This window comes from Protomyctophum bolini (genome assembly GCF_963924005.1).
Source record: "Protomyctophum bolini genome assembly, chromosome: 8".
Classification (NCBI taxonomy): Eukaryota; Metazoa; Chordata; class Actinopteri; order Myctophiformes; family Myctophidae; genus Protomyctophum; species Protomyctophum bolini.
Window position 1 is genome coordinate 23,119,357 of NC_137869.1, and position 25,825 is coordinate 23,145,181.

Consider the following 25,825-nt stretch of genomic DNA (forward strand, 5'->3'; position numbering starts at 1 on the left):
TCCTTGATGCACAAACATACACTGCAGTACTCAAGGTGGGGTTGGGTGGTGGAGCTGGTCTCTGTGATTGATGACCTGACAGCTCCAAATCAAAGCTACAGACAAGACTGAAAGACATAGCCCTGTCTCGTGCTATGGACTCAGGGATTGAATCAATCCACTTTGCTCCTTCTTCTCCGTCTAAGACTTGTACCTATTTATGGAACTAATTAATGTAAACGAAATGCAGTCACAAGTGCCAAGAACATCTGACTGTGGCTTCTCATAAATAACTGGCTGATTGAATGCCCTCATGCTTCTTCTGACCCCCACCTCATCCCCCCCTGTCACCATGATGTAGGGTTACTGGCCCCGGATGCAACATTAGAATTGTCATATTTCACAAAGACACAACATGGTCGACCAAAATAGGTGGCCTATTGACAATGGTGACTGACTATTGATTAAGTGTGTCAGAGGGCTGGTCAGCGCCTCCTGCCTCAACTCCTCCCAGTTGCCCTGAAGGGATAAATGTCATGTCTCGCTCTCACCCAAAGGCAGTGGATCGCTTACCTTGCTTGGGAGAGTTCATCGAGAAGCACTTGTTCAGACCACAACTAGTAGTGCCATGGATAGGTTTGCATCTGTGAATTGCGGCTTAGGACTCTTGGTCTTGTTGCTGTTGCAGGGAGCGCTCATCGCAGAGGGGAGGAGCATATTCAACTCTGGTGGGTACAGTACATGATGGAACTGTACGTTCCTGCGTTAGTTTAACTTTGAGAGTGTAACAATTCGATCTGTTTACTAGTGTCAATTTTAAAATGTATTTATTCTCCATTTGCAGGAAACCACATTTTTAATCTGAAAGATGACACAGACGCAGAGAGTAAAATTCTAGCGCTCTTATTACATAAAGGCTTTGCCTCTAACCAAAGGAATGACGCTCTAGGTAAGATATGAAAAAAGAACGAGTGAAAGTGTTTAAATTACACATTTAATGGTGGATTGATGGTAGCTGTTTTTCTTCTCTGCAGGTCTTGAGCTGTCCAATAAAATAGCAGAGTTAGAAGAGGTAAGGCTATTATCACCTTGCCTTAGACCCCTGAAGGTCATTTATTTTTACCTATTCAATTAGCATATAGTTGCTGGTTATACTGAGAGGGAAGGGAACAAAATCTTACTCCACTATTCACTATTCATTATATGCATAGCCTTTAGTAATTAGTGGAATCATGATTCATTACCGCTTCCCTCCTCAACTTCCATTATAGAATACGGATAGTGGGCACTGGATTATAACTAGACACTACAGCACACGCAGTCACGTGCACACATGCATGCACACACGCATGCACTCACGCGGGATAGGATTTCATTGTTGCTTCAGGGATAATTAGGCCTACTTGTTTGTTACATATCTTTAAAGCATATTTATATATTTTTGAGCTATATCAGTTTAGCATTTTTTATTATTATTATTTTGTCTGATCCTGTTTTTCCTTGGCAATGCATTTCTCATCCCCTCATATTTTTCTGTCGATTTCACTGGTTTATTTATGTACATTATTATTTATTTATTTATGCATGTATTTATTCTGGTTTGTTTCTTTCATATTAATTTGTTTGTTATCTTCTTGTGTGTGTGTGTGTGTGTGTGTGTGTGTGTGTGTGTGTGTGTGTTTTATTTTTTGGATTTGTACTTTTATCACTTTTGCTAACCAGTGTGCACTGTAAGATGCAGAGAGAATAGCTCAATCCTTGTGATCTTTGTATTTAGCTGCAGGCTCTAAGAGAGGATTTGGCGCTGGACAGTGACATCACAGCCAATGTCTTGGCAGACAAATCATTGCCCAAAAAGAGAGGTGAACGTAAGTTTCCTCATGGTCATGGAGGTAAAGAGAAGTCCAGCGTTCTTCAGCCAGTAGATGGTAGAAGTTGCTCAACCGGAACAACTTGCATCAGAGAAAATAATACTTGGGCATTTCAGGAGAGACTAGTACCCAAAATAATATATACCCAAATATACTGGAGCACTCGACTGGACTGGACATCTAAACATTTAGACACTGAGGAAGACGAAAAGTGGAAACGTCACCCCTGCAAAACAATAAAACGCGTGCAGACCAGTCGAGTGTCCCAGTATATTCAATTTGGATAGTCTCTCCTGGAGTGCCCATGGTATTATTATTATTATTTTTTTTCCTGACGTACGTTTCTTTATGTCTTAAATGAATAGTAGATCAATAAAATAGGAAATGTAAAATATGCCAAACAGAAAGTACTAAAACTAACATCTAACCAAAGGGAGTTAATACAGATAGATGTAATCTTTTTGTTTACTAAAAATACATTTTGTACCGGTAATTAATCATAAAAACAGAAAATTGGTTTCATTTAGAATTTCTTCCACGTTGCATTACAATCTTGCTAATGGTAATGTACCTGAGTGTTGAATGATCTTTGACTTTTGGATATGGTTCTGGGCTATCATTGTTCTTGATAAGACAATATGTTCTTACGGTAGTTTTGGTTTACTTGGCATTTCCATTAAATTTCATGTCTTGTGTCTGTTCTACAGCTTGTTTCTGGAAGTACTGTGTCTGAACCTTGGGGAGAGAGACAAAGAGGACAGCGGTGAAGTCAAGCTGCAGAATCCAACATAGCCTTAAGACTCACACCACATGACATAAAACACCACTTGTAAACACCCACTGCATCTATTCCAGCAAGTTATGCCATTATGTCAATATTGGTTATTTTATTAATTCTACATTGTGGTGCTTGCCTGGGCAGTCTAAGGATTGTTGGTTCAAGAACATTCTTTTGTAAAATTTGATTATAAACTGGGAATACTTGAGTTTCAGTTGTGACTTCTATACTTGACTACTGAGACAACTACAGGAAATTATCCTTACCATATAAGACAATGTACATAGACCAGAGACCAAGATCTCTCATCATCTCTGCCTAATTTAGTTTTAGTTTTTAGAAATTTTGCTAAAGGATTAGTAATTTGGCACTGAGCATGTGCTATTATGTCACCCTCTAGTGTTTATTTTACTTTACTTTTTTTTCTTCTTACCACTTTCTTCTTACCACTACTTCACAAAACCTGTAATTGCTTTGAGGAATGAATTGCCCTTTATTTTATAAAGAAAATAAAGTTACGTTGTGAATATGTACAGTAAATGGAATTTCACATGTTATTTCTTTATGGAAGTAGTAACACTTTTAGACTGTTTGCCTTCTAAGCAATTTTAATAGTTATACAGTATGTTATGATTCGTCGCTGTCGGGAGGAAACCACCTAACCTCAATTTTTTTGGTAAATAGAACCAATGGAAAGTAGTAAAACACTTAGGACAAAAATATGTTAACGCCATTGGACCCTCAAACTCTGCTAAAGCAATTAACTCCACCTCTCCCCCTCTCATGGAAGTACACCAACTTTGATGAGGCAGTATTGCTTTATTTAAAAAATATAAGGTTTTCTTAATTTCCTGATAAATTTACATTTTGGAGTTAGGTGGTTTCTTCCCGAGAGCAGAGATATGTTCAACTGTAGCCTAGTTGAGAAAAATAACATTGGGAAAACAACACACGCACACGCACACGCACACACACACACACACACACACACACACACACACACACACACACACACACACACACACACACACACACACACACACACACACACACAATTATACACACACAATTATGGGGAAAAAGTGTTACTGGAAGTCAGGAAACTGCACTACAATGACACATATATCCAGCTAACTGTGCATTTTGGAAGCTTCGTGAGCTGAGTCATAGTCTGGGTCTTATAATCACAATGGGACAGCTGTTGTGATGAGGCTATCTGAATGATACAGGAGGAGGAGAATGGCTTCAGCATGTGACGTTGACATGACATGCATTCACTGCCAAAACGGCAGCGGGAAAGAAAGTGTCCACTTTTGCTTTTAAATAAGTGACTCACCAGCTACGAACTACATCCATTTATTTAGAAAACAATATAAACATATTATAGACGAGAGAAAAATAGATAGAGAGGGTCACTCTAAACAAAAGGACAGCTGTAATCGGGCTATAAATCATACAGGAGGAAAACAGCAGCATATGACATTCACATGTATTCACTGCTCAAAAACAGCAGCGGAAAAGCATCCAGTTTTGCGTGGAAGTGACTCACCTGCTGTGTCAATAAATGTAGCACCTCAAGAAGAGCATTTTCTCAATTAATGATACTCTAATCAACAGACACCTTCCGATGTCTTCATAGAAATTCGATTTCTTGATTTCATCCTTTAATAGAAATAGAAATCCAATTTGTACTGTATGTTCAGTATTAGTGATGACACAGCATTATCTTTCTTTTGATTTTGTTTTTGATTTAAGGTTGACGTTGTTTGCATTGTCCTGTCAATGACCTCTGTCTTGTGTATTGTTATTGTGTATGTTTCATTTAGTTTAGTACCATAACCAGAGACAATTCCTGCATGGTAACAAGAGAATAATGTACATTATCCCAGTGAATTGTTGCATGACCCAAGAGAGCCTTCCACAAAACCTCATGAATGTCTGACTATGGTATTATCTCACTAAGAGCAGATCAAACCACAGACAGACCGGAGCATTGTGCACTCAGATAAATGAAAGGAAATGATGCATGCATCCTCTGTGCCACTTATTGTCGTAGAGAAAGACATAACAATATCATACAATGCAGCCAGTGATGGATCCTTACTTAAGAGGCAAGTAGTATGTTTTGTTTCTATTCCAAATAATTATCTAAAGATTTGGACTTTGTTCTTTAACGTATATTTAACGTTCTTATGTATCCCACGTTCATATTGAAATAGTGTGTAGGTTGCATTTTTAGCAGAAATAAATAGTATCTGAACAGTCAAACAAGGATGTTTGATTTTGTATTAAATGTATTTTTTGATTCCACAAATAGACAGCAACCAAATCAAATTACATTTGTATGGGCAAGGGAAACCATCAAACAATGCATAAAGAGAAAAACAGCTTTTGTATGATTAAATATCTGTATCCGTTTTGATTCAACAGGAACCATGTGGCTGGTACTCCTCCTTTTTACACTGCCATATCTGACTCACAGCATGCCCTGTCCCAGTAGCTGCAGGTGTACGCCAGCTGGTGCTGTCCTGTGTGTTGGCTCCAGCATCACAGATGTACCCAAACCAATGGATGTCCACACATACCTATTGCTTCTCAACTCCACGAGCATGAACGTCATAAATGAGGAGAGTCTAGCAAACCTGGATCTCATGTTGCGTTTTGGCCTAATCCACAGCCACCTGCACACAATCCACCCTCAAGCCTTCCATGTTGCTTCACAGCTCAAGTCTGTCAAGCTGTCCTCCAATGATCTCTCCAGCCTTCCAGCTCGGGTGTTCAGCCCATTAGTCATACTGGAGCAGCTCCATTTAGATGGGAACCAATTAGAGACCATTTCACCAGTGATGTTTGAAGGAATTGAGGGTTTGTTGGATCTGGACCTCAACAGCAACAAAATCGCTAGCCTGGCCCCAGATGTTTTCAACAGTCTGACTAACCTCACTTTCTTGAACCTTGGAAGAAATTTCCTGAGGACACTGCCGCCCACCATCTTTCACACCTTGACTCGTCTTAAGAAACTCATGCTCTACCACAACCAGCTGGAGGTGCTGGAAACTAGGGCTTTTAATGAACTTGCCAACCTTGAGGAACTCAAAATCCACAATAATCACATCACCAGCCTTCCACCAGAGCAGTTTTGGTCCCTGGGGAATCTCAAGGTCCTCACTCTGTCCTCCAACCAGCTTACCAGCGTCCCAGAAAAGAGTTTTTACAACATGCCCAAGCTAAATAAGCTCACCCTTTACCAAAACCCATTATTATCTCTCCCAGATGAGCTGATGGGTTACATGGCTGACATGGAAGAATTCTATCTGTTTTTCACCAACCTCACCACTGTTCCTGGCAATCTGTTTGCAAACATGACGGGGCTGTTGAGGCTCAACTTCCATCTCAATGACAAGCTGAGAGAATTGCCTTTAGGCCTGTTCTGTTGCCTTCCAAGACTTAATAAGCTCTCCCTGAAGTCCAATGACCTCCAGAACCTACATCCAGACCTGTTCTCCAAATTGACCACATTGCGAACATTGTTATTGCAAGACAATAAGCTCCAGTCTCTTAATGAAAACACCTTCAAGGACCTGAGAGGATTGTCTACCCTGGACCTGAAGCGCAACAATCTCAGGAATCTTCCAGGGAACATTTTCTCTTCAAATGTAGGACTGCAGTCTCTTACACTGAGTGTCAACCCGTGGGACTGTACCTGCAGCATCAGAGGTATTGCAGCATGGATAAGACACAATCAAAGGGTCGTTCAGGATAAAGATAATGTGCTATGTCATAGTCCAATTTACCACATACTCCGCACACTTGGATCTCTTAATGATGAGGAAATTCTTACATGTGATTTTGAAACAACCTACTTTCCTTCAAGATATCACACGTCGCGACACACTGATCCACCACCTACCACCCCTTCAGTTTCCACACTGAAAAAAGCAACAACAGCTGAATATGTTTCAGCCACTAAACCAACATTGCCAACCACCTCAACAACGCCACCAACCACAAGGTCAGAGGTCACCAAAGCAATGCCATCAACATCTACGTCTTTCGGGAATCTACATACTACTGTTCCGGAGTTGCTTATCCCTGATGATACTGAGATCATTACTGACAAGTATCCCACTCACTACTTGTCCCATCCCTTCCATGACAAACTGGTGTTTGAGCAGGGACCTGCATATGTACATAATAACCGTCACCGGGGCTGGGTGTATGTGTGGACTCTGCCTTCAGATGAAGCCTTGACTGGGTTTCTCATGGTTTGCCATGTCCTTTTGTTAGCATTAGGCGTGTTTCTCATTCTTGCATCCACATATGCCATGTATCGCCTTGACAAGGCCATACGAGTGCTTGGTGCACAGAGTGCACAAGCACAAAGGAAACCCATGTTGATATCTGGCCGGATGCAGAAAAGTCAAGATGAACTGTAAACTGCAATATTATGTATACAGTAGTCTATGCTTTACAATACAATATTTCCTGGTTGTTTCATTTTTATTTTGTATTATATTGCAAAAAAAATTGAATTGTGCATAGAGTAGAAGTAGATTTTTGAATCAACCTTATACAGTATGTAGCATAATATATTACTATATGCTACAGTATAACTACAGTATTTGCTTCCCTCTAGGGTTCATTCATAGTCTGGATTTTCGGTGGTGAGGTGACCCCCGAACTACAACATGACGTCACGAGCCGCGGTGAAGGGCAAACCTCACCTCACCACCGGAAATCCAGACTATGAATGAGCCTTAAGTCTTCAACTGCAAAAAGAGTTGCACCGTGAAGCTGCCAGAAATGGTGCAAGAAATGTAATGTATAATTTATATAACATTTATGATATAGTCTAATTCCTAAATAGTTTTCCATTGTACAATAACGTTCTTAACTGTATTCTACTGTACATGCAAACATTCTGTAGAGTGTAGAAGAATTAAAGCGTCAGTATATAACTTCATTATTTTTATGAATAAAATATAATGTTGTATACTGTATCTGTATGGTAGAGTATGCAATGCAATAACTTATACAATTGAGGTGGTTGTATTTTTGGTCTCCCTGCTCTTCTATTGAGACATTTAGATCGTGTCAAAGGTCATGTCTCACCTATAGACACATGAGAGTCAATTTATCCCCTGAGCAAGCAGGCAGGCTCCATTAGCTCAATGGTAAAAATGTCAGGAGTTGCAGCAAAACCAAGTTCAAATCCGGGGTAGAAGAGGAAAGTTAAGTTAAGTTAGCAGTTTAATTGAACTGAAAATAAAACCTATTACAGCATAACAGTAAAAGCCTGATTAACTCAGTACTTCCCAAAATAGCCATATCTGCTATTTTAGGCATATTTGTCGGTGTGTATAGCCTATATTCAGACATTCAGTAAGTGTATCTCTCTTAGTAGTGTCCAGTCATTAGTGTAGGCTATAGTGTTATTGTTTGTATTTAAATGTTTCGATTAATTGAATACACAGGACCCCAATGGAAACAACAAGCCAGGCTTTCTTGGGTAATAATTTTAGCATCCTTAATGTGAAAGGGGAGGTGACAAACTGACATATTGAGCCTATGACACACATTTTTGTGTAAATTAAGGCCCTAAAAGAAGCAAAAATAATCGACCGAAGCTCATATCGCGACAAACTGTGAGCTTGTAAATACTCTATCTTTGTTATTTTATGGATTTTATAGCAAAGCAAAGATAGACTATTTACAAAGATAGACTATTTACAAGCTTGTCGCGATATGAGCTTTGGTCGATTATTTTTGCTTCTTTTGGGGATTCTATAAATATTTAACCAATATTTAACCAACAATCATGTTGTGCTGTCCCTCATTCTCCAGTGACCGTTTACCATGCAGAAACCTGATCACTTTAAGGTTGTGCAGTGTAGAAATGAATTGTTTCACTGAAGTTTAAGGGTTTAGATGAATGCTCTGGTTTTTGCTGTGTCTATATCGCCCTCTGCTGTCCTTTGAGTAAGGTCTGAAAGACGGAAGTTAGTCATACTTCACTTGCTCTAGCTGTGATGAATGCTGAGATGTGTGAGCACCATGTCCTTTCCCTGCATTAATCATGGCCCACAATGGTCTGATAGAGGAATTAGATGACTCTCCATCTTCAACAATCTTCAAAACAGGATGCCAAAGTTCAGGAATATGTAGGGTGTAGGCCTATGATTTGGGTCGATTCAGGGCCTCTCTATTTTCACATTCTCCATAACAATGACAATGACGTGCACATACTGTTGGAATTTCACTTCTTGGAGATTAAAGTCACAATAACACCAGCTTAACGTTGTTTAGATAATTCAAAGAAGAAATTATAAAGTGCTTTATGCAATCGTAACTAACAGAAACAACAAATCCATAAAATAGTGTCAGTTCAACAAAGATGACTTAAAAGTAAATTTAGCAAAAGAGAAAAGGAAAAATATGAGGCTTACATAAAAGCCAGTCCAAAAGAGTGGATTTTAGATACTCGTTTATCTCAGACTATCTCACATGAGCTGTTCGGGAAGAATGTTCCATAGTTTAGGGGCCCTGACAGTAAAAGCTTAATCCCATTTTGACATTAATTGTATCGAGGATGATAGAAGACATTTTAATGCAGATCCAGGGCTCTTAAAGAATTCAAACAAAAGATCAGAAGGTCAGGTTATATATTTTATACACTGTAAAATCCTGAGTGTTACTGTACAGGCCTGCACACACACACACACACACACACACACACACACACACACACACACACACACACACACACACACACACACACACACACACACACACACACACACACACACACACACACACACACGTACAGTATATAGGCCTATATATACACAGGTATGTATGTGCTATTTTCAATTTCATGTGGTTTATTTCATTGTGGGTTTCGTTTTGTACTTTTCTTGCTATCTATTTCATTTTCATTCACTTCTGCACATACGCCTGGGCTGGGTGTGTGGCGGTCATCTGTGGCAAGTTAGTTTCTTTATATATACTTTTTTTACTTGTTTTTCTCGTGGTCTGAGGGTTGTTGGTGATCCTCAGAAGTAGGACGCTTGATTTTGTGTTCAACGTGAACTGCCTCTTTTACCTAGCTGCCCTGTCCTTGGGTTGAGTAGGGTGTAAATAAAAAAATGTGTGAAGTGAGGGGCGCTTTTATCGTCATATATATCACATTCCATGCACAGCCAATCAGATCATCACTATGTGGGGCACACAAACACACAAAGCTGGGCATCAGAGGTACTGGCGCCCCTCAATAATAGATTTTGGGATATTTATTTTTCCGGCTGGTGGGCATAACTCTAATCACGTTCAGTCGACTCATAACCATATAAATTCCAAATGCAGCTACACCCAAATATGGAGTGTGTTGTCTATCAAATCATTCAGCTCCACATATGGGAACAAAAGGTTCCATGTCCATATATGCGCATATACTGATGTGCACTAAATGACCTGGTGACCTCTGATGACGCATCAATGTTGTCACATTTACAGGTTACAGGGAGGTCAAGAAAAGGGAGTTAGAATCTCAAGAAGTGTACCAGATTTCCTGCTTGAGTAATGTGTACTGCTCACTGATACATACATACATGAGCTTAATGGAAGGTTGGATAAAGGTTCAAAAAGGTTCTCAACCTTTTTGTTTTAGTTCTGGACCAATCGCATATTTCAATTAAATAAAGCCTGGGCTTTAAATAATTTGTTGCACGTAGTAGTAGCCTATTGTGCAACAAAATAAATCAAGTACGCAAACAATCATTATTTAAATTAAATCGGTTACTTCCACACCACACCTATTAATTCAACTATCTTCTTATATTTCATGGATTTATGAAATATATCGGGCATGCTATGCGGGCGGCCCTCACACCTACGTCACACCACCACTGATATGCTCATATTATAGGCCTTTATGCAAGGATGGCAAGTGGTCAGCGCATTTTTCATCATTTATCATCTGACAGCATAACAATGACAAAGTTCATCTTATAGTAAAATAAATAAACTTTCAAAGCGGTTTTGACTGTGCCTCGAGCTCAGCCTGGCAATGAGCACCATGCATTTCATGAAGAGTGATTAGACTGTTAAGCAAACAGCACACAAAAGAGGATGCATTGGTGAACAGATCCCAAGTTCATCACTATGACAACGGGTGATTAAGCCCTTCCAGTACGCTGGGCTCACACAACGGTGGGCACCAATGACAACACACACACACGTGCTGTAAAATACTGAGAGTTAATTGTACTCTGATGGATCCTAACTGGTCCATGTTAACACACTCTGAGTTCACTTCACACTCAGGGGCTTTATAGTGTGCGCGCACACGCACACGCACACGCACGCACACACACACACACACACACACACACACACACACACACACACGCACACACACACACACACACACACACACACACACACACACACACACACAGGGGAGAGGACAAGAGAGGGTGTTACAAGAACGAAGAATGGAGTGAGTTTCTGGAAACAGGAAATAACTACTGTGTTTTGTCCAGGGAAAAAAATATAAACTGGCCAATGCAAACATTTCTGGAATTAGTTTAGAACTTTAGATAATGTGAACCTGTTATCAGAAGTCTTTTTCACGCCCTTTTTAACCTGACATCAATCCAGTGCTCTTTGCTCTGTGATGAGTGATTGATTGTCCTCATGAGAACAGTAAAGTAATAATATGACTTATTAGAAGAGTAATATAATGCTGAGTTGTCTGGTGCATTAAAAGGGCTGCATTTGCCCTTTGAATAAACTCCAAAACTGTGGAGTGGAAAAACAATGTCATAGAGGCATACATTAAGTAACCACAACTGAAATACAGTACATCTTAGCAGGGGTAAATGCTTCCTGTCATAGGAGAACATCCGTCAGTTACACAACTGGGAGGCAGAAAGGTTGAGAAATAACCGATTGTGTATTGTGACATGCAGTAATTCCGCTATGGATTTCATGCCACTGTGACGGTGGGTTGTGTCTTGTAGACGACCATTCGGGCGATGAAAACAAAATGTCATGAAGCGGGACTGGCAGTGAAACTTTGCCACTGCTTATTCTCTAATCTACAGCAGGGGTCTTCAACAGGCGGTCCGGGACCCCTAGGGGGGTCGTCATAATTACCGCATGGGAGGCGCCAAATCTTTGTGTGATAGAAAGTTTTTAATTATTTTTTTACATTTAGCACTTGAACCCTATAGCATCCCTATTCTGAGGGGAACATTAGCCAAACATTGCAGATCTTTAGCATATTATTTTTTCCCCCTTTTCTACAAAAAGGTTTGATGTAGTGGGAATGCAGAACGACTATTGAGGGTGTAATTATTAACATGAATCCAACACTACACATTGATAGTGCTGTCAAATACGTCTACGAAGCAATCTATGAAAACACATGTAGTGGGGGTCCCTGCTTCATCTCTCTCTCAGCTAAGTGGTCATTGGCCTCAAAAACGTTGAAGACCCCTGGTCTACAGTATCTTTACAGGATTATCTGTTAAGCAAGATGTTTGTCCATGAAGTCAGGGTTTTGGGTGCCGGAGGCTGCATGTGCGACATAATATACGTTTAACTCCACCCTCGCTATCTCATTTCTGGTGAAGCCGGGTTTGTTGCCGGACATTCTTCATGTGGAACACATGGATTTACTTACAAAGCAACACTGGAATGTTAATAGGAACAGCACAATAACGGTTCAACCTTTCTTTAACTGATTTAATGAAGAACATACAGTGGTGCACCATTTCAGCACCGTGGGGAATTGCAATCAATTTGATTATTTATTTTATGGGGTCGAATTTTTCATGATGAAGTTTGTGCACTGCAACTACCCAATATTCTTGCATTCAACAATCTCACCATAGCTTTTTCATTTTGGCTGTTTATGTTTTGGGTGGATCTGCAACATGCAATCCCCAGACCTTAAATCTTGGGGGTGGCCAAATAAATAGCAGGACCAGCTTTATAACATCCAGAAATTGCCCAGTGCCTTGGCTAGAGTATAACTCTGATATGGCTGATATCAATCCTTAAACCAAACGAACAAAAAAACAAAATCTAACTTGGACCCTGCAGTCCCTTAAACCTGGAAAAGCTGGTCCTTTCTCGCATCATCACTTTTGCAGGACTGTGATATTTGAATTGTATAAGATGGTAAAAACACACATAACACTTCACACACACCAAGTTGGTCCAAAGCGTGTATTCTCTGAAAGTAGTCCAACGCATGTAGTATCTGACAAAACAAACACAGTCCATGAACAGGGTAACACAAAAGGGTGGGGTGTCTCCCTCACGCACACGCACACGCACACGCACACACACACACACACACGCACACGCACACACACACACACACACACACACACACACACACACACACACACACACACACACACACACACACACACACCATTTCCCAAAAATGCATGCAAGCATATGTCCACATTGCAAGCACGCGAGAGGCGGTGAGAAGCAGAGGGGGCAGAGGGGCAGACAGACGGAATGCTAAACAGTCTGCTACAGTACTAGAGTTTTGATTGAGGAGGACCATCAGATTAAGGGGGAAAAACACTGATGAGGATAATAGAGTGATGACGAAGAGCAGAAAAATGTGAGGATGTGAGGTTTCAGAGAGGACTGGAAGCTCTGATCATAGCCTCTATGAAGGTGAAGAGAAGAGGAGGGGAATTTCACCAGAGGATAAAAGATAACTCACTCCACAGCAACTCGCTTTCTCGTTCACTCAGCACTGGCTACAAGAAGTAAGGTAAGTTCTGCAAAACATCATGTGGATCTATAGTTATGCAGTTTGATGTGACCCATTGTGAGCTCGTAGAGTGAGAATTTATGGTGCCTGGCGAGCAACTTAGGTTTTTGTTGATCTTAAGGAATTTTATCATGTAAAGAAATAAGAGACAGAAATAACACATCGAAGAAGCAATATATATATATATAAGTAAAACAATCAAACATAATTTTGTATTTTCATAGTGTGCTTGGGTCTGAATACTAACATTACTTAAACTAAATACGGTCCACTGTTATGCAGTCTGTACATGAAAGGAAATACAGGACTTGCTTGAAGCCTAAAGATACAGTAGTTAAAAAGCGGGAAAAAGTTTAAAGTAAAGTTAAATGTTGAAAACAAACCCTCTCAGTTTAGGGCATCGGTTGCTAAGCCCTCAACCTCCCTTCCTCAGTTCCATCTTGTCATGAGAGGCAAAGTGCTGATCCGTCATTATGGAAACGGAAAGGGGGAAAATCACTGCAATTAATGGTGTACTGGAAATGCTTTAGCCATTACACTGTACAGTGTACCATAGAACATTCCAGCCATGCAGGCCCAGTCCACAGCAGACAGTGGTTTTGGTTTGACTGGGACATTTTACACCGGGTGGGTGGGGGGAGGAGGAGGGGGGGGGGGGGGGGGGGGGGGAGCATGCTTTGGCTTATGAAATCCACATTGGTTTGGGCTCACCCAAAGGCAGTATACACAGTCCTCCAGATGTGGAGGTTATATGGTGTGACGTGCAGAATAGTGATTCAGACAGCCACAGAGCTGGGAATGGAGTGTGTCACTTTTGGGAGAACTTAGCTCCTCGGAAATTCTAGAATTCCCCATTCCTGACAGTGCTTATCTCTGCGGTTGTTTACTTTCAAATCACATGTACAGTCAGAGAAGCAGTGTTGACACAGTCCTTCCTTAACGGACATACAGGAAAGATTGGAGATACTGTAGCAAAATAACAATAACCTTTCTTCTTGGACTTCTTGTTGTTGTTGTTGTTGTTAAAGGACATCATGAAATGTGTTACAATATTGAAATGACACATTGTACATCATTTTAATAATAAGCATCATCATCTTTGATGTATAACAAAACAAAAAGTAATCCAAAGTTGAGCTCAATGGAAGGCCAAAGTAACCTCTTTAGAATTCTCCATAAGACAGATCTGTCTGCACCTTAAAGCACCCCAGTCAACGAGGAAATAACTTGAGCCTGCCAACAAGACTTTAATGCCCAAGCAGGATTTGAATGCAGAGCTCACCAGAAGCATCATTACATTGGCGAGGCTTTGTGTACGTTTCTGTCACCTGTGCCATTACTAACACAGCTACAGCCCAAGCATGCGCGGAGAGACTAGTGTGTCTAGCTGATTCCACAGAATCAGTTCACTTGTTGGGGAGCCCCATGTCCATGATGAAAGACTAAAAGAGGACATATCACAGAGCTCTTTTATAGGAATCTGTTTTTTTTTATAGCTAAAAATCACACCTGTGTGAACTGAGCGGTGTAACTTTACGTACTATTACTGCTGTGCCACCCCAGGTCACATAGCGCTACTGCAGCTGTCTGTGCTGAAATGGACAGACAGACAGACAGACAGACAGACAGACAGACAGACAGACAGACAGACAGACAGACAGACAGACAGACAGACAGACAGACAGACAGACAGCTGTGTGTTGGAGCTGTTAGGCACAGTTCAAAAATAGAGTAAATCATTTGCATTGTGGTTAATTGTCAAGAGTAGTGTGTGATTTTAGAAGACCCTTGGTGTGTTCATAACAGCGCTGGGTGGTGTGTGAAGTAATCCTCTGTCTGTGGAAGCGGGCCCGGTAGAACATGATGCCACATAGGCAGTATCATGTGACAGGTTTACACAGTTACTTTACTGTATAAAAAATGACAAAGCTTTGACAATGTTGTACAACACTTCCAGCAACAGGTAACAAATTGGACCATGTCAAATAATGTAATTCTATATTTCTGGGTAAATATAGAGGTTCCTATTTAATTAATGCTTAAGACGCTTATAGGTTCTGTTGGCCATTTCAGCTACCTTCTGTCTCACTGTCACTGCAGTGAGATATGGCATGGCAAAAAGCAAATGCAGATACAGTGAGGATGTTACTTTTAACCAACTGTTCCCTTTGGGAGAGGAAAAACAACCACACCATATTCCTTTCTTTTCCGATGCAGAAAACAAAGGAACATTGTGCATCCATTCTGAGATAATAATGCAGCAGCACAATGAAAACAATGCAAATAGCTACTGTAGCGCATCACTCACAAACACGCACACATTCTTCAACATGTGTGTTTGGGTGCAGCAGTGAAATCCAGCATCGCCCATGAATGGCGCGTTCCACAGAAAGGGGAATTACAATGATGTTTATATGTGGGTTGTTTTGTATATTTACCTGACATTTTTGTTTTTGAGGGGCACTATCCCCTCCAACGTCTGGCTTTCGAAATTAGATCATATGGCAGCCAAGTCTATGGACTTATGTTTGTTTAGAGCACTTAAAAAGGCAGCCAAAGTCTACATGTACTTTTAATTCGTTTTACAGCCGTAAACGTCATGTGACATCATGTGGTACAATATAAATACCAAAGGAGTGAGATGCCACTCACTTCACACAAGTGTGATTCTTGTTTGTTTGTTTGTTTGTTTGTTTGTTTGTTTTGCTAATTGTGAGTTATACAGAATGATCTCAACACTAATATAAAACAATATAACAATATTGAATTTAAAATGCTTTGTGGGTTATTGTGTGTATGTGTATACAGTCTGGAGTCATCTGCATGGCTTTGTATTTTATTTAGTTTATGAAATGTCTCACAAAACAGCTTGTGAGGAATATCAGGTTACAACAGAGGTTTCTAAATATAGTGTGACTTTTTATGGCATACTGTCACCCGGACCCAACGTGAATACTCCACATAGCAAGTTTTAAAGGATACTATTTCAAGTCATGGGAGACACACTACTGTACCACATCATGTACAGCAGAACATAGCACTGGTATTCCTTTATGTGACTGAAAAGCTAATTCAACTTTTTTCTCCTCTCTCTCAGGGAAATAATGGAACTGCCAAACAGCCTTCACCTGCTCCTGCTTCTCTGTTCCCTCAATGCTGTTGTTTTGGCTTGTCCTAATGGATGCCAATGCAATGAGAACAAAATCCGTTGCAATGACATATCAGAGTTTCCCACAGCTCTGCCCTCTTCCACCAACAGCCTTTACATCTCCAAGGGCAATATCTATTCATTTAAACCCGAGGATTTCACAGATTTTGCCAATGCGCTTTCACTCTTTGTGGTTAAAGATGGTGTACTGAGGGAGGTACGCCCAGGCACATTTGACTCAACTCCTAACCTGGGCGCGTTGGCGTTCACTGGCACTGAACTGCAAGATCTTCCTGGGGCCTTGTTCCAGAACCTTGCGAGGTTGGAGTATCTGACTCTAAGCAGCAATCAGCTCCTGGTGCTCCGGCCTGGCTGGTTCTCCTCTCTGTCTGCTCTGAAGAACCTGGACCTTAGCAAAAACCTCTTTACATCTGTACCTGTGGAAACGTTTCGCCCACTCTCTGAGCTGCAGTCTCTCATGTTGGCAGGGAACAACATCAGCCAGCTCGCCGGGGACACCTTCAAAGGCCTTTCCCACCTGAAGACCTTACGTCTCAACAAAAACTCACTCCAGCAGATCCCTGCTGGTGCTTTTGATGAGTTGGTCAACCTGGAAGAGGTGTCCTTGCAAGACAACCTGATCTCTTACCTCCACCCTGACATGTTCTCTAAAACTCAGAAACTTCAGAAGCTCTTCATATCTCATAACAGGCTCACAGCTCTTCCACAGGGGCTCTTCCTAAACCTGCCTGGACTATCCCAAATCTCCCTTTATGAAAACCAGCTGGAGAGTCTCTCCCCGGGGGTGTTTGGGCCCATGCCCATCGAACAACTATGGCTGTATGACAACAGGCTGAGCCGGCTGGAGGATGACACCTTCAGGAACCTGACCAAAGTGAATCTGCTGGTGCTAAGCCGCAACCAGATCAGCTACGTGTCTCCCTGGGCTTTCAGAGGTATGGAGAAATTGAGTGAGGTGTCCCTGCACACCAACCTGCTCACAAAGCTGGAGGCTGGCACCTTCCGAGGTTTACCCAGCCTGGTCAACATCTCCCTGGAGCACAACCTCATCCATACCCTCCCATTGGGCTTCCTCCAGGGCGTCAGCCAATTGGGCCAGATTGACCTGCGGAACAACTCCCTTTCCAGTCTGCCTCGGGCGATCCTGGATGAGCTCAATGTGACAAGGGAGGTTCTCCTGCATCAGAACCCTTGGAGGTGTGACCGGGACATCCTGCCGCTGAGGGACTGGCTGAGACAGCACCCCTCCAAAGCCAACCACAGCCTGGTGGTGTGCGACACGCCCCTTGATCTGAACAGTGGCGAGATCGCCGCTCTGACAGACGAGGATCTGCCACCTCTCAGCTCTACTGACGAGCCTACGGTGATCCCGACGGATAAGAGGAGGAAACCCAGCACACCTCCCCCCAAGAGGAGCACCGTCTCCCCTGCCGTCGAGGCCACGCCTACCGCAGAAAAGGGGGAGGACACCAGCAGTGGACACGGGGAAGAAGGGGCCGTGTCCAGGAACACTCAGATCATCATCATTGCGGTGGTGTGCACCGCCATTATCAGCAGCATCATCATTGGCCTTGTGTGTTGGCGGAAGAACAAGCAAGAAAGCCGCAATCTGGGCCGCAGAAGCAAGAACTCTGTATTGTAGACCAGACCACCCAAGTAGGCTACAGCTCAGCTAACAGTGCACTTTTAAAACCAACATCTCTCTGATTACTGTGGCTAAGGATCATTAGTGCTGCGGCCTGTTGGAGACGAGAAGGACCATAAAATGCATATGTTTTTAGAACCTAAATGGCCATGATTTTTAATAACACAAGTGCCTGGCGGATCGGTTCAGCATGACCAATAATTACACTGCTCAAGAAAACAGATTTGCTTCTGATTAGCATTTAATGTCTAGATCTAAATAATCCATAACAAACATTGGATGAACTGTAATATCATTCACTTGGATATAATCTCAATCACTTTTAGTCTGGATTTCCATTTATATGATGTGTCGGGACACTGTACCTGAATAAGACTGCTTTCATATACTGTCCAACAGGTCTCAAATTTTTACAACCACTTTTCCTTAACATTAGAACTGGAAAAAGAGAAAAGGAAAAAATAAATCTTTGGATTTATGGAACAAGCTGATTGATACGGTTCTACATATGGAACTACTAATTTTATTTTGCCTTTCCAATGAACCATGATGTAATGCAGGCAATGGTTTTAATATTTAACAAAAAGATTCCATGCTTTGAATAAAAGCTCAACATTTTATCAGTCTGAAATCATTTCTGAAATCAACAGATGTGTGTTCATTTATGTCTTGAAATAAAATGATTCTAAACTTGGATAATTACTTTAAATACCTAAATTGGAAGAGTTACCCGATTGAAATTATGAAATAATGCTATAACAGCTGTATTATCACATATATGGACAGTAATGTGGAGTCACAAACTGAGTTTGACTGACTCTTTTGTTTTTGTAATGATAGTTTAGCTATAAATTATTCTCTGATAATTATGGTAAGTAGCACAAAACATAGAATCAGGGTAATGCTACATGGATATTACAAGGAAAGACTATAGAAAATACATTAATTGCATCCACATTTTATACACACCATTATACAGATATTATGAGTAATTGCTTCATTCAAGCACATTCAGTGTGTTTACATCTCAATGGGTTATGCTGAGGATGAGGGAAGCCTCACATGACAGCCTGATATTATAACTGGACCTTTCCGCGAGGAGGATCCTGGTACTACTCTAATGCATTTTACAATGTCAGAATGGTTTATAGCATACATAAAGTGAAGGAATGTACTGTAGTAGGCCACACACCCATCTCAGTTATCTCTACATGTCTATCTCTATACAGTTGTTTTTAAAGTGAGGGCCATGGTCAATGGTCACCAGGGGTCCACCAGAGGGGCAAGGCAAGGGGGGGGGGGGGGATTGTGCATTTAATGTTTAATGTCATAATGTATTAGGGTGGCATGGAAATGTTTTGGAATCCACAATGAAAGTCCACAAATTTAATTTAACTGTAACTGTATTTTGTTAGTAAACTGGCGGTGATGTAATTTTTTGTGTTGATGCTGATCTAGCCATTGTCAATAGGGTCTTGTTTTTTAAAGATGTTAAAGAAGAGGATGCCACATTTTTTGAATTATCCGCTCTGTTTAGTTATTCTTTATCAAACAAAAAACTAGAAGCACATTAGAACTAGACAGACCGGCCTACTGTACAATTTGTGAAATAAACGAGGACGGGTAACAGCCAACAGAAATTATATTATTTGAACTTATACTCTCTAAAATGCTGGTTCCTCCAGGGATCACAGGAAATACTCTAAAACCACAATACTAAAATTGCCAAAACACAATAAGCACAACATACAGTACTACATTGTCAAACATTCATATGTCTCAGAAATCACCACTATGATTTTGATGCAAAAGACTGCCATCTAGAGGAAGAATGTTGTCAAGTCCCATACTTTGCTTCAATATACGTGAATTAACAGTACAGAACATTTCACTTAATATAAAAGTGTATTTAACATGATGAAAGAATAGTGACTATTGTGTAATAATGTATGCATAATATTTCTTAAAGTGGGGTCCCGATTCCCAAATACATAACACTTTGGGTGTCTTTGACATGAAAATGTTTGAGAACCACTGACTAGAACAGTGGTTGTTAGAATCCCCCTGTATCATAGGGTCGCCACCAGCAAGACCTCAGAAAGGAGGACAATGTTTCGGGGATCGCTGTGAAAAGCGCTATAGGCCTATATAAATCCCAGATATTATTATTATTATTATTATTATTAATAATAATAATAATAATAATGCACTTGATCGTCACCACCAGCCTCTCCAGCACTGTGTCCACAGAGAACATATATTTGCTAACTTTAAATTAAACTTTATTTAGGGAACCACAATGTCCATTCATTTTATAATCAATTTCTTTCCTTTTCCTTTCATGTTTAGATATGTTTCATGTTTAATCTTATTCTTGTGGGTTTTTTATACAGTTCAACATAAATTGTCCCAATGTAAATCTAATCTTCAGTGTGGGACAGAGAATGGTGCCTGCAGTACAATTTTCACAGAGTGCTTTCAATTATTGTAGGCTACGTACTTCCTTTGCTGCTGATGTCAAAGTCCGTTCTACACACTGCAAATGCATGAAAATGCGACTCTATGGCGCACTAAAATAACTTTTTGTTTTCGTCATAGTTGATTATCTGCATTATTTACACACAAAACGCCATAGCGATCACACCGTGATATGTAAATGTTTATACCAGTAGGCTTTGTTGTGCCAGGCTGCGTAGAGCTGCATTTTACAATGAAACGGGAGATTTACAGAGACCCTCACAAAAAACGGACAATTAGGTGTCCGGCCAGAGATTGAGCTGTGAGGACAGCTGGTTCTAAAACCGGACAAACCCTAATATTTGTAATGCTGTATCTGTTGTTATATAGTCTATATCTCAGAGTATATATGGCCTGAGAATTATTGAAGACATCTCTGTGTCCCCCTTTCCACCAAAAGAACTTTGGTTCTAGAACTGGTTCCGTTCTAAATTCTTGGAACCTTGGTGCTTTCACGGAACCGGCGGCCATTTTTTTGTTCCAGTTCCGAACAAACTTTTAGGGTTCTGAAACAATTCATTTTCAGTATAAACACTCAACTGGTTCAATGCAGGAAGAAATAACTGAACCGGTTCAACCCTGATGGAAAATGGGCCTTTGGAGAACCATGCAGGAAGTAAAACCCCCAAACAATCATTCACACTAATTACACACGCCTGTGAGCTGGTGGAAAATGGTGGAATTAAAGTTGTTGTTTCTGTTCTGCATGATAAGACCTGTTTACAGCATGCTGCGGAAGCTGACTAGGCCATTACAGTATGGAGGATGACACAAAGAGCTTGACCTTTAAAATGGACCCATTGTTTCCATTTATTGTAGGAGAGGATTGGATACCTGTAACACACAATTCTAGAACTCACACTCACAATAAACACTATATAACTATAAAGATTACAATAACTATATAGTTCACCCATGTATTTCTTTTTAGTTTCTGTGAACTGTGCCATCCACTTGACTTAATAGAATGATTTTTATACTATATTTTATCGTGCTCAGTGTGAATAGCATTCAAGCTTAGTCAACTATTAAAATGTACACGGTCAAACATTCATTAAAGGAACTGCAACTGCTACTGAATAATAATAATAACAACAACAAATGTAAAGGTTAATTACATTTCTTTAAATAAATTGAAAGTGATTGAAATTGATAGTGATTATTGCAAATAAGGCAGATACATTAACTGAATACTGAAAGTGCTGCACATGTTCCTTCAATGCTCTTATCTCACACAGCAGAGGCCACGCCTCACAGTGGCATCCAACACACTCCAGGCCCTCTGACCCGATACAGTACATAAAATAGATAACATAGCCCTGCACTTGTTTGTTTCACTCTCTCTAACTGAAATAACGTTCCATTACACGTCTGGGGCAGCAAATGATAATGAGGTAGGTGATATGTTGCGTGTTTGAAATAACAAAAGAAATGTGTAATGGTTACATTTGATCTAATCTTCATTTGCTACGCTTTAATCAATTATATATTATTATAATATAATTAGGGTTGTCCCGATCGGAAATCGGGGCCGATCACGTCATTTTCAAATGATCAGAATCGGATCGGGAGCCAAAAAAAGTGTTATAAATATTTGATCGGGAGAAATCGGTATCGACAGATGCTCAAAATAAAATGATCGGAATTGGATCGGGAGCAAAAAAAAAGTGATTGGGACATCACTAATTATAACGGCTTGTGATTTCGGTCTAAAAGAGTGAGAGAAAGATGTGCTTTAGAACAGTTTACATTGTCAACTCCATCATTGAAATGACTGGATTTACCCAAACTCAATACTCTCTCTCTCTCTCTCTCTCTCTATAGAAGAAGCATGCGTGGAATCAAAATGGTCCTCTTTTTTCTGCCTTTGTTGTTTGAATATTCAATTTCATCTGAAGATTGTCAAACTGACTTTGACTGTCCCAAGGAACACCAGAAGGTTTTTGATGCACGTACAACTGACATACCACGACATCTGGACTCAAAGGTGACAGAAGTGTTCTTTGTGAAAAGTAAGATCACTGCCATCCCTGAAGGAGTCTTTAATGAAAGCCCCCAGCTGGAAAAGGTGGAGATCATGGACACTCCACTCATATCCATCGAGCCTGGTGCTTTTGAGGGCATGGTGAAACTCAAACAGATTGAGATCTCCAGTACTCCAATAACATCTATCCCAGTGGGAGTCTTTAGGGGCATCGACAATCTAGAACATCTTATCTTAAAACTCAACAAGATCCGTCGCTTAGAGAAAGGCTTGTTTGATGGCCTTAAAAACCTAATTGATATCCAAATGCATATTAACGAGATAGAATACATAGAGGAAGGGACTTTTGATGATCTAGAAAGCCTTACGTTCCTACATTTGGCTAGGAACAATCTCACTGCCATATCTTCAAGTCTGTTTTCAAAACTGAAAAAACTACAGACATTAAGACTCTATGAAAATCACTTGACCTCCCTTCCTGAGGGAATATTGGACAACATTCCCAACTTGAAGGATTTTAACTTGCAGGCAAACCAAATAACGGAATTATCGCCCAGCTTGTTTCGACATAAAGCTAAATTGTCTAAGCTGTATTTGGACGGGAATCGTCTGACTGGGTTACCTCAAGAGTTCTTTGTGGGATTCCCACAGCTTAAAACACTGACTCTTTACAATAATGAACTGACTAGTTTACCTCCAGTGCTCTTTGGAGAAATGCCCAAATTGACTGAGTTGAGTTTTAAAGAAAATAACCTTAGCACTCTTCCTAATGGAATATTCAGTGCTTTGAAGAAACTTAAAAAGCTAGACCTGTCTAAAAATCACTTTGAAACCTTGTCTGTTGAATATTTCAAGGGCCCTGAAAAGCTTACAGAGCTGAATATAATGAACAATAGGCTCAAGTCACTGGACGCAGACTTATTTGAAAAACTAGCATCTCTGTCCACCCTGAGGTTAGCTAACAACAACCTACAGAATCTTCCTGAGGATATATTCATACCTTTACCAAAACTTACCAAAGTCTATCTCAACGGCAACCCTTGGCATTGTAACTGCAAACTGATTCATCTGTACAAGTGGATGAAGGCCAACTCTGACAAAATCAAGTCCACCTCGCCTGAAGTCTGTGAGCATCCAGAGGATTTGAAGGGGCTGGAGATCATGTCGCTGACAGAGGATCAGTTGATATGTCCCACGCTTCCCCCTCCAACTACAACCACCGCTCCACCCACAACCACAGCACTGATAACTACTCAAACTACAACCACTCCATCTACAACAACAACTACAGCACCAACAACCACCACTACACGTCCAACAACTACAGCACCAACAACCACCACTACACAACCAACAACTACAGCGCCAACCACCACTACACCACCAACAACTACAGCACCAACCACCACTACACCACCAACAACTACAGCACCAACCACCACTACACCACCAACAACTACAGCACTAACCACCACTACACCACCAACAACTACAGCACCAACCACCACTACTCCACCAACAACTACAGCACCAACCACCACTACACTACCTACCACAACTACACCACCACCCACCACTACACTACCTACCACAACTACACCACCACCCACCACTACTACCACAACTACAGCACCAACCACCACTACACTACCAACCACTACCCTCTCTACCACCACCACCACCACGACTTCAACGACACCCACCACAACCTCAACAACCACTATTAAGACAACTCTCCCAGCCACCACCAGGAGAGCAACATCACCACTAGCCCCACCTCCCACCACTCCAGTGATCTTCACCTGCCCCCTGGAGCCCATGCAGGCGTTACCGTCTCACACTCACGCGGCCGTGAGCAAAGAGCAGCAGTGCAAGAGGCAGATGGTGATCTACGCCACCCTGTTGGTGGTGGAGGTCGTCTTCACGGTGGTGCTGGCCAAGCACACCCTCTCTCTGTACCGTCTGCTGCAGTGCAGAGAGAGGCTGTCCAACAGGATCAACCTCACCCGCTTCTCCTACAGGAAGGAGGTCATCCTCAGGCCGTTGAGAGAGACGGAGACCATAAACGGCATGACTTTGAACAAACTGAAGGAGTATATGGACGAAAGAAGATCCATCTGAATGTGTGTACATGTGAAAACTGACGGAAATAGAAGATCTACAAGCTCACATTTTGACAAATGTTAAATGTTGAGAATTTGTGGAAATGTTTTAAAAATGATTCAATATTTTTGCAAATGTTCCTGCTAACTATGGAATCGTGCATTTCCTGTCAGTGTGTGTTTGGTTGGTTGGTCGAGCACGTGACATCACGTGACATCATCAGGGATGGAGCACATCACATCACATGACATCATCAGGGATGGAGCACGTGACATCATCAGGGATGGAGATCCCTGATATCATCAATATTAAGCCCATATATGGAGATCCCTGATGTCATCAATATTGGCCAGCAACTCTACATCTGACCTCAAACCTCAAACCCTTAGATCTCCATATGAAGCTGACCTGTTCTGACCTTCCATATGTTGATCCTTCCCCATCCATCCTTCCTCTTTGATGTCTCCCTTTTGACTGATACCTGTCCATTTAAACTCTAGACGGGCCTGCCCCAAAGTTATTAGTGCTGGCAAAAACTAGAGTTCTCAACAGGCCCGGAAATTAAGATCTTGCCCCCCATTCCAAAGCGCCAGCGCTCGCCCAGATGTTTACTGTCACCCAGGCGGATGCGTGCACACAATCTCGCCCTTTACAGCTGGAATTGTCTACTCTTCATCATTTTTTGACCGCAGTCGAGATCATGGATTTCACAATGCCACGCCAGACTTTCCGGTCCTTCATTGCCATCCCTAGTTCCTGCTTACTGTGTCCCTAGCGATGACATCAGGGAACGACTGTTTTCTACCTCTGGTCTGCTTTGAGGCAGGATTCCAGAGAAGAAGGAAAGATATAGCCTCATTGTCAGCTCTGTAGCAGTGGCCGGCAAACTGTGTTCTTCTGGACTAGTGAAGAAACACAGGGAAGGTTGCCGTATATTAGATTAGTCGATGGGTGGCTCTTCCAAGACATATTTTGCGC

The 25,825-nt window shown here is 41.3% G+C and overlaps 4 protein-coding genes across 5 annotated transcripts; all 4 read left to right on the plus strand.

Moving 5' to 3' along the window:
* Positions 1-577: 577 nt before the first annotated feature.
* On the plus strand, positions 578-3,047 carry uts2d (urotensin 2 domain containing). The gene is made up of 5 exons (XM_080771172.1): positions 578-707; positions 824-928; positions 1,014-1,051; positions 1,757-1,847; positions 2,558-3,047. Exons 1-5 carry the CDS (start codon positions 608-610, stop codon positions 2,581-2,583), a joined length of 360 nt encoding a protein of 119 aa, XP_080627298.1. The 5' UTR covers positions 578-607; the 3' UTR covers positions 2,584-3,047.
* A 2,015-nt stretch (positions 3,048-5,062) lies between these two features.
* LOC308319739 (uncharacterized protein) lies at positions 5,063-7,569 on the plus strand. Its single transcript, XM_080769917.1, has one exon. The coding sequence runs from the start codon at positions 5,064-5,066 to the stop codon at positions 7,062-7,064; it is 2,001 nt and encodes a 666-aa protein (XP_080626043.1). The 5' UTR covers position 5,063; the 3' UTR covers positions 7,065-7,569.
* Positions 7,570-13,137: 5,568 nt separating this feature from the next.
* LOC308320097 (uncharacterized protein) lies at positions 13,138-18,861 on the plus strand. 2 transcript variants are annotated; one of them, XM_080770417.1, is made up of 2 exons: positions 13,138-13,429; positions 16,527-18,861. In XM_080770417.1, the coding sequence occupies exon 2, from the start codon at positions 16,534-16,536 to the stop codon at positions 18,238-18,240; it is 1,707 nt and encodes a 568-aa protein (XP_080626543.1). In that variant the 5' UTR covers positions 13,138-13,429; positions 16,527-16,533; the 3' UTR covers positions 18,241-18,861. The 2 variants fall into 2 exon arrangements, with proteins under 2 accessions (XP_080626543.1, XP_080626542.1); XM_080770416.1 differs by having other exon boundaries at positions 13,138-13,424.
* A 3,212-nt stretch (positions 18,862-22,073) lies between these two features.
* Positions 22,074-25,354, plus strand: LOC308320715 (uncharacterized protein). Its single transcript, XM_080771367.1, has 2 exons — positions 22,074-22,154; positions 22,585-25,354. Exons 1-2 carry the CDS (start codon positions 22,144-22,146, stop codon positions 24,863-24,865), a joined length of 2,292 nt encoding a protein of 763 aa, XP_080627493.1. The 5' UTR covers positions 22,074-22,143; the 3' UTR covers positions 24,866-25,354.
* Positions 25,355-25,825: the final 471 nt, after the last annotated feature.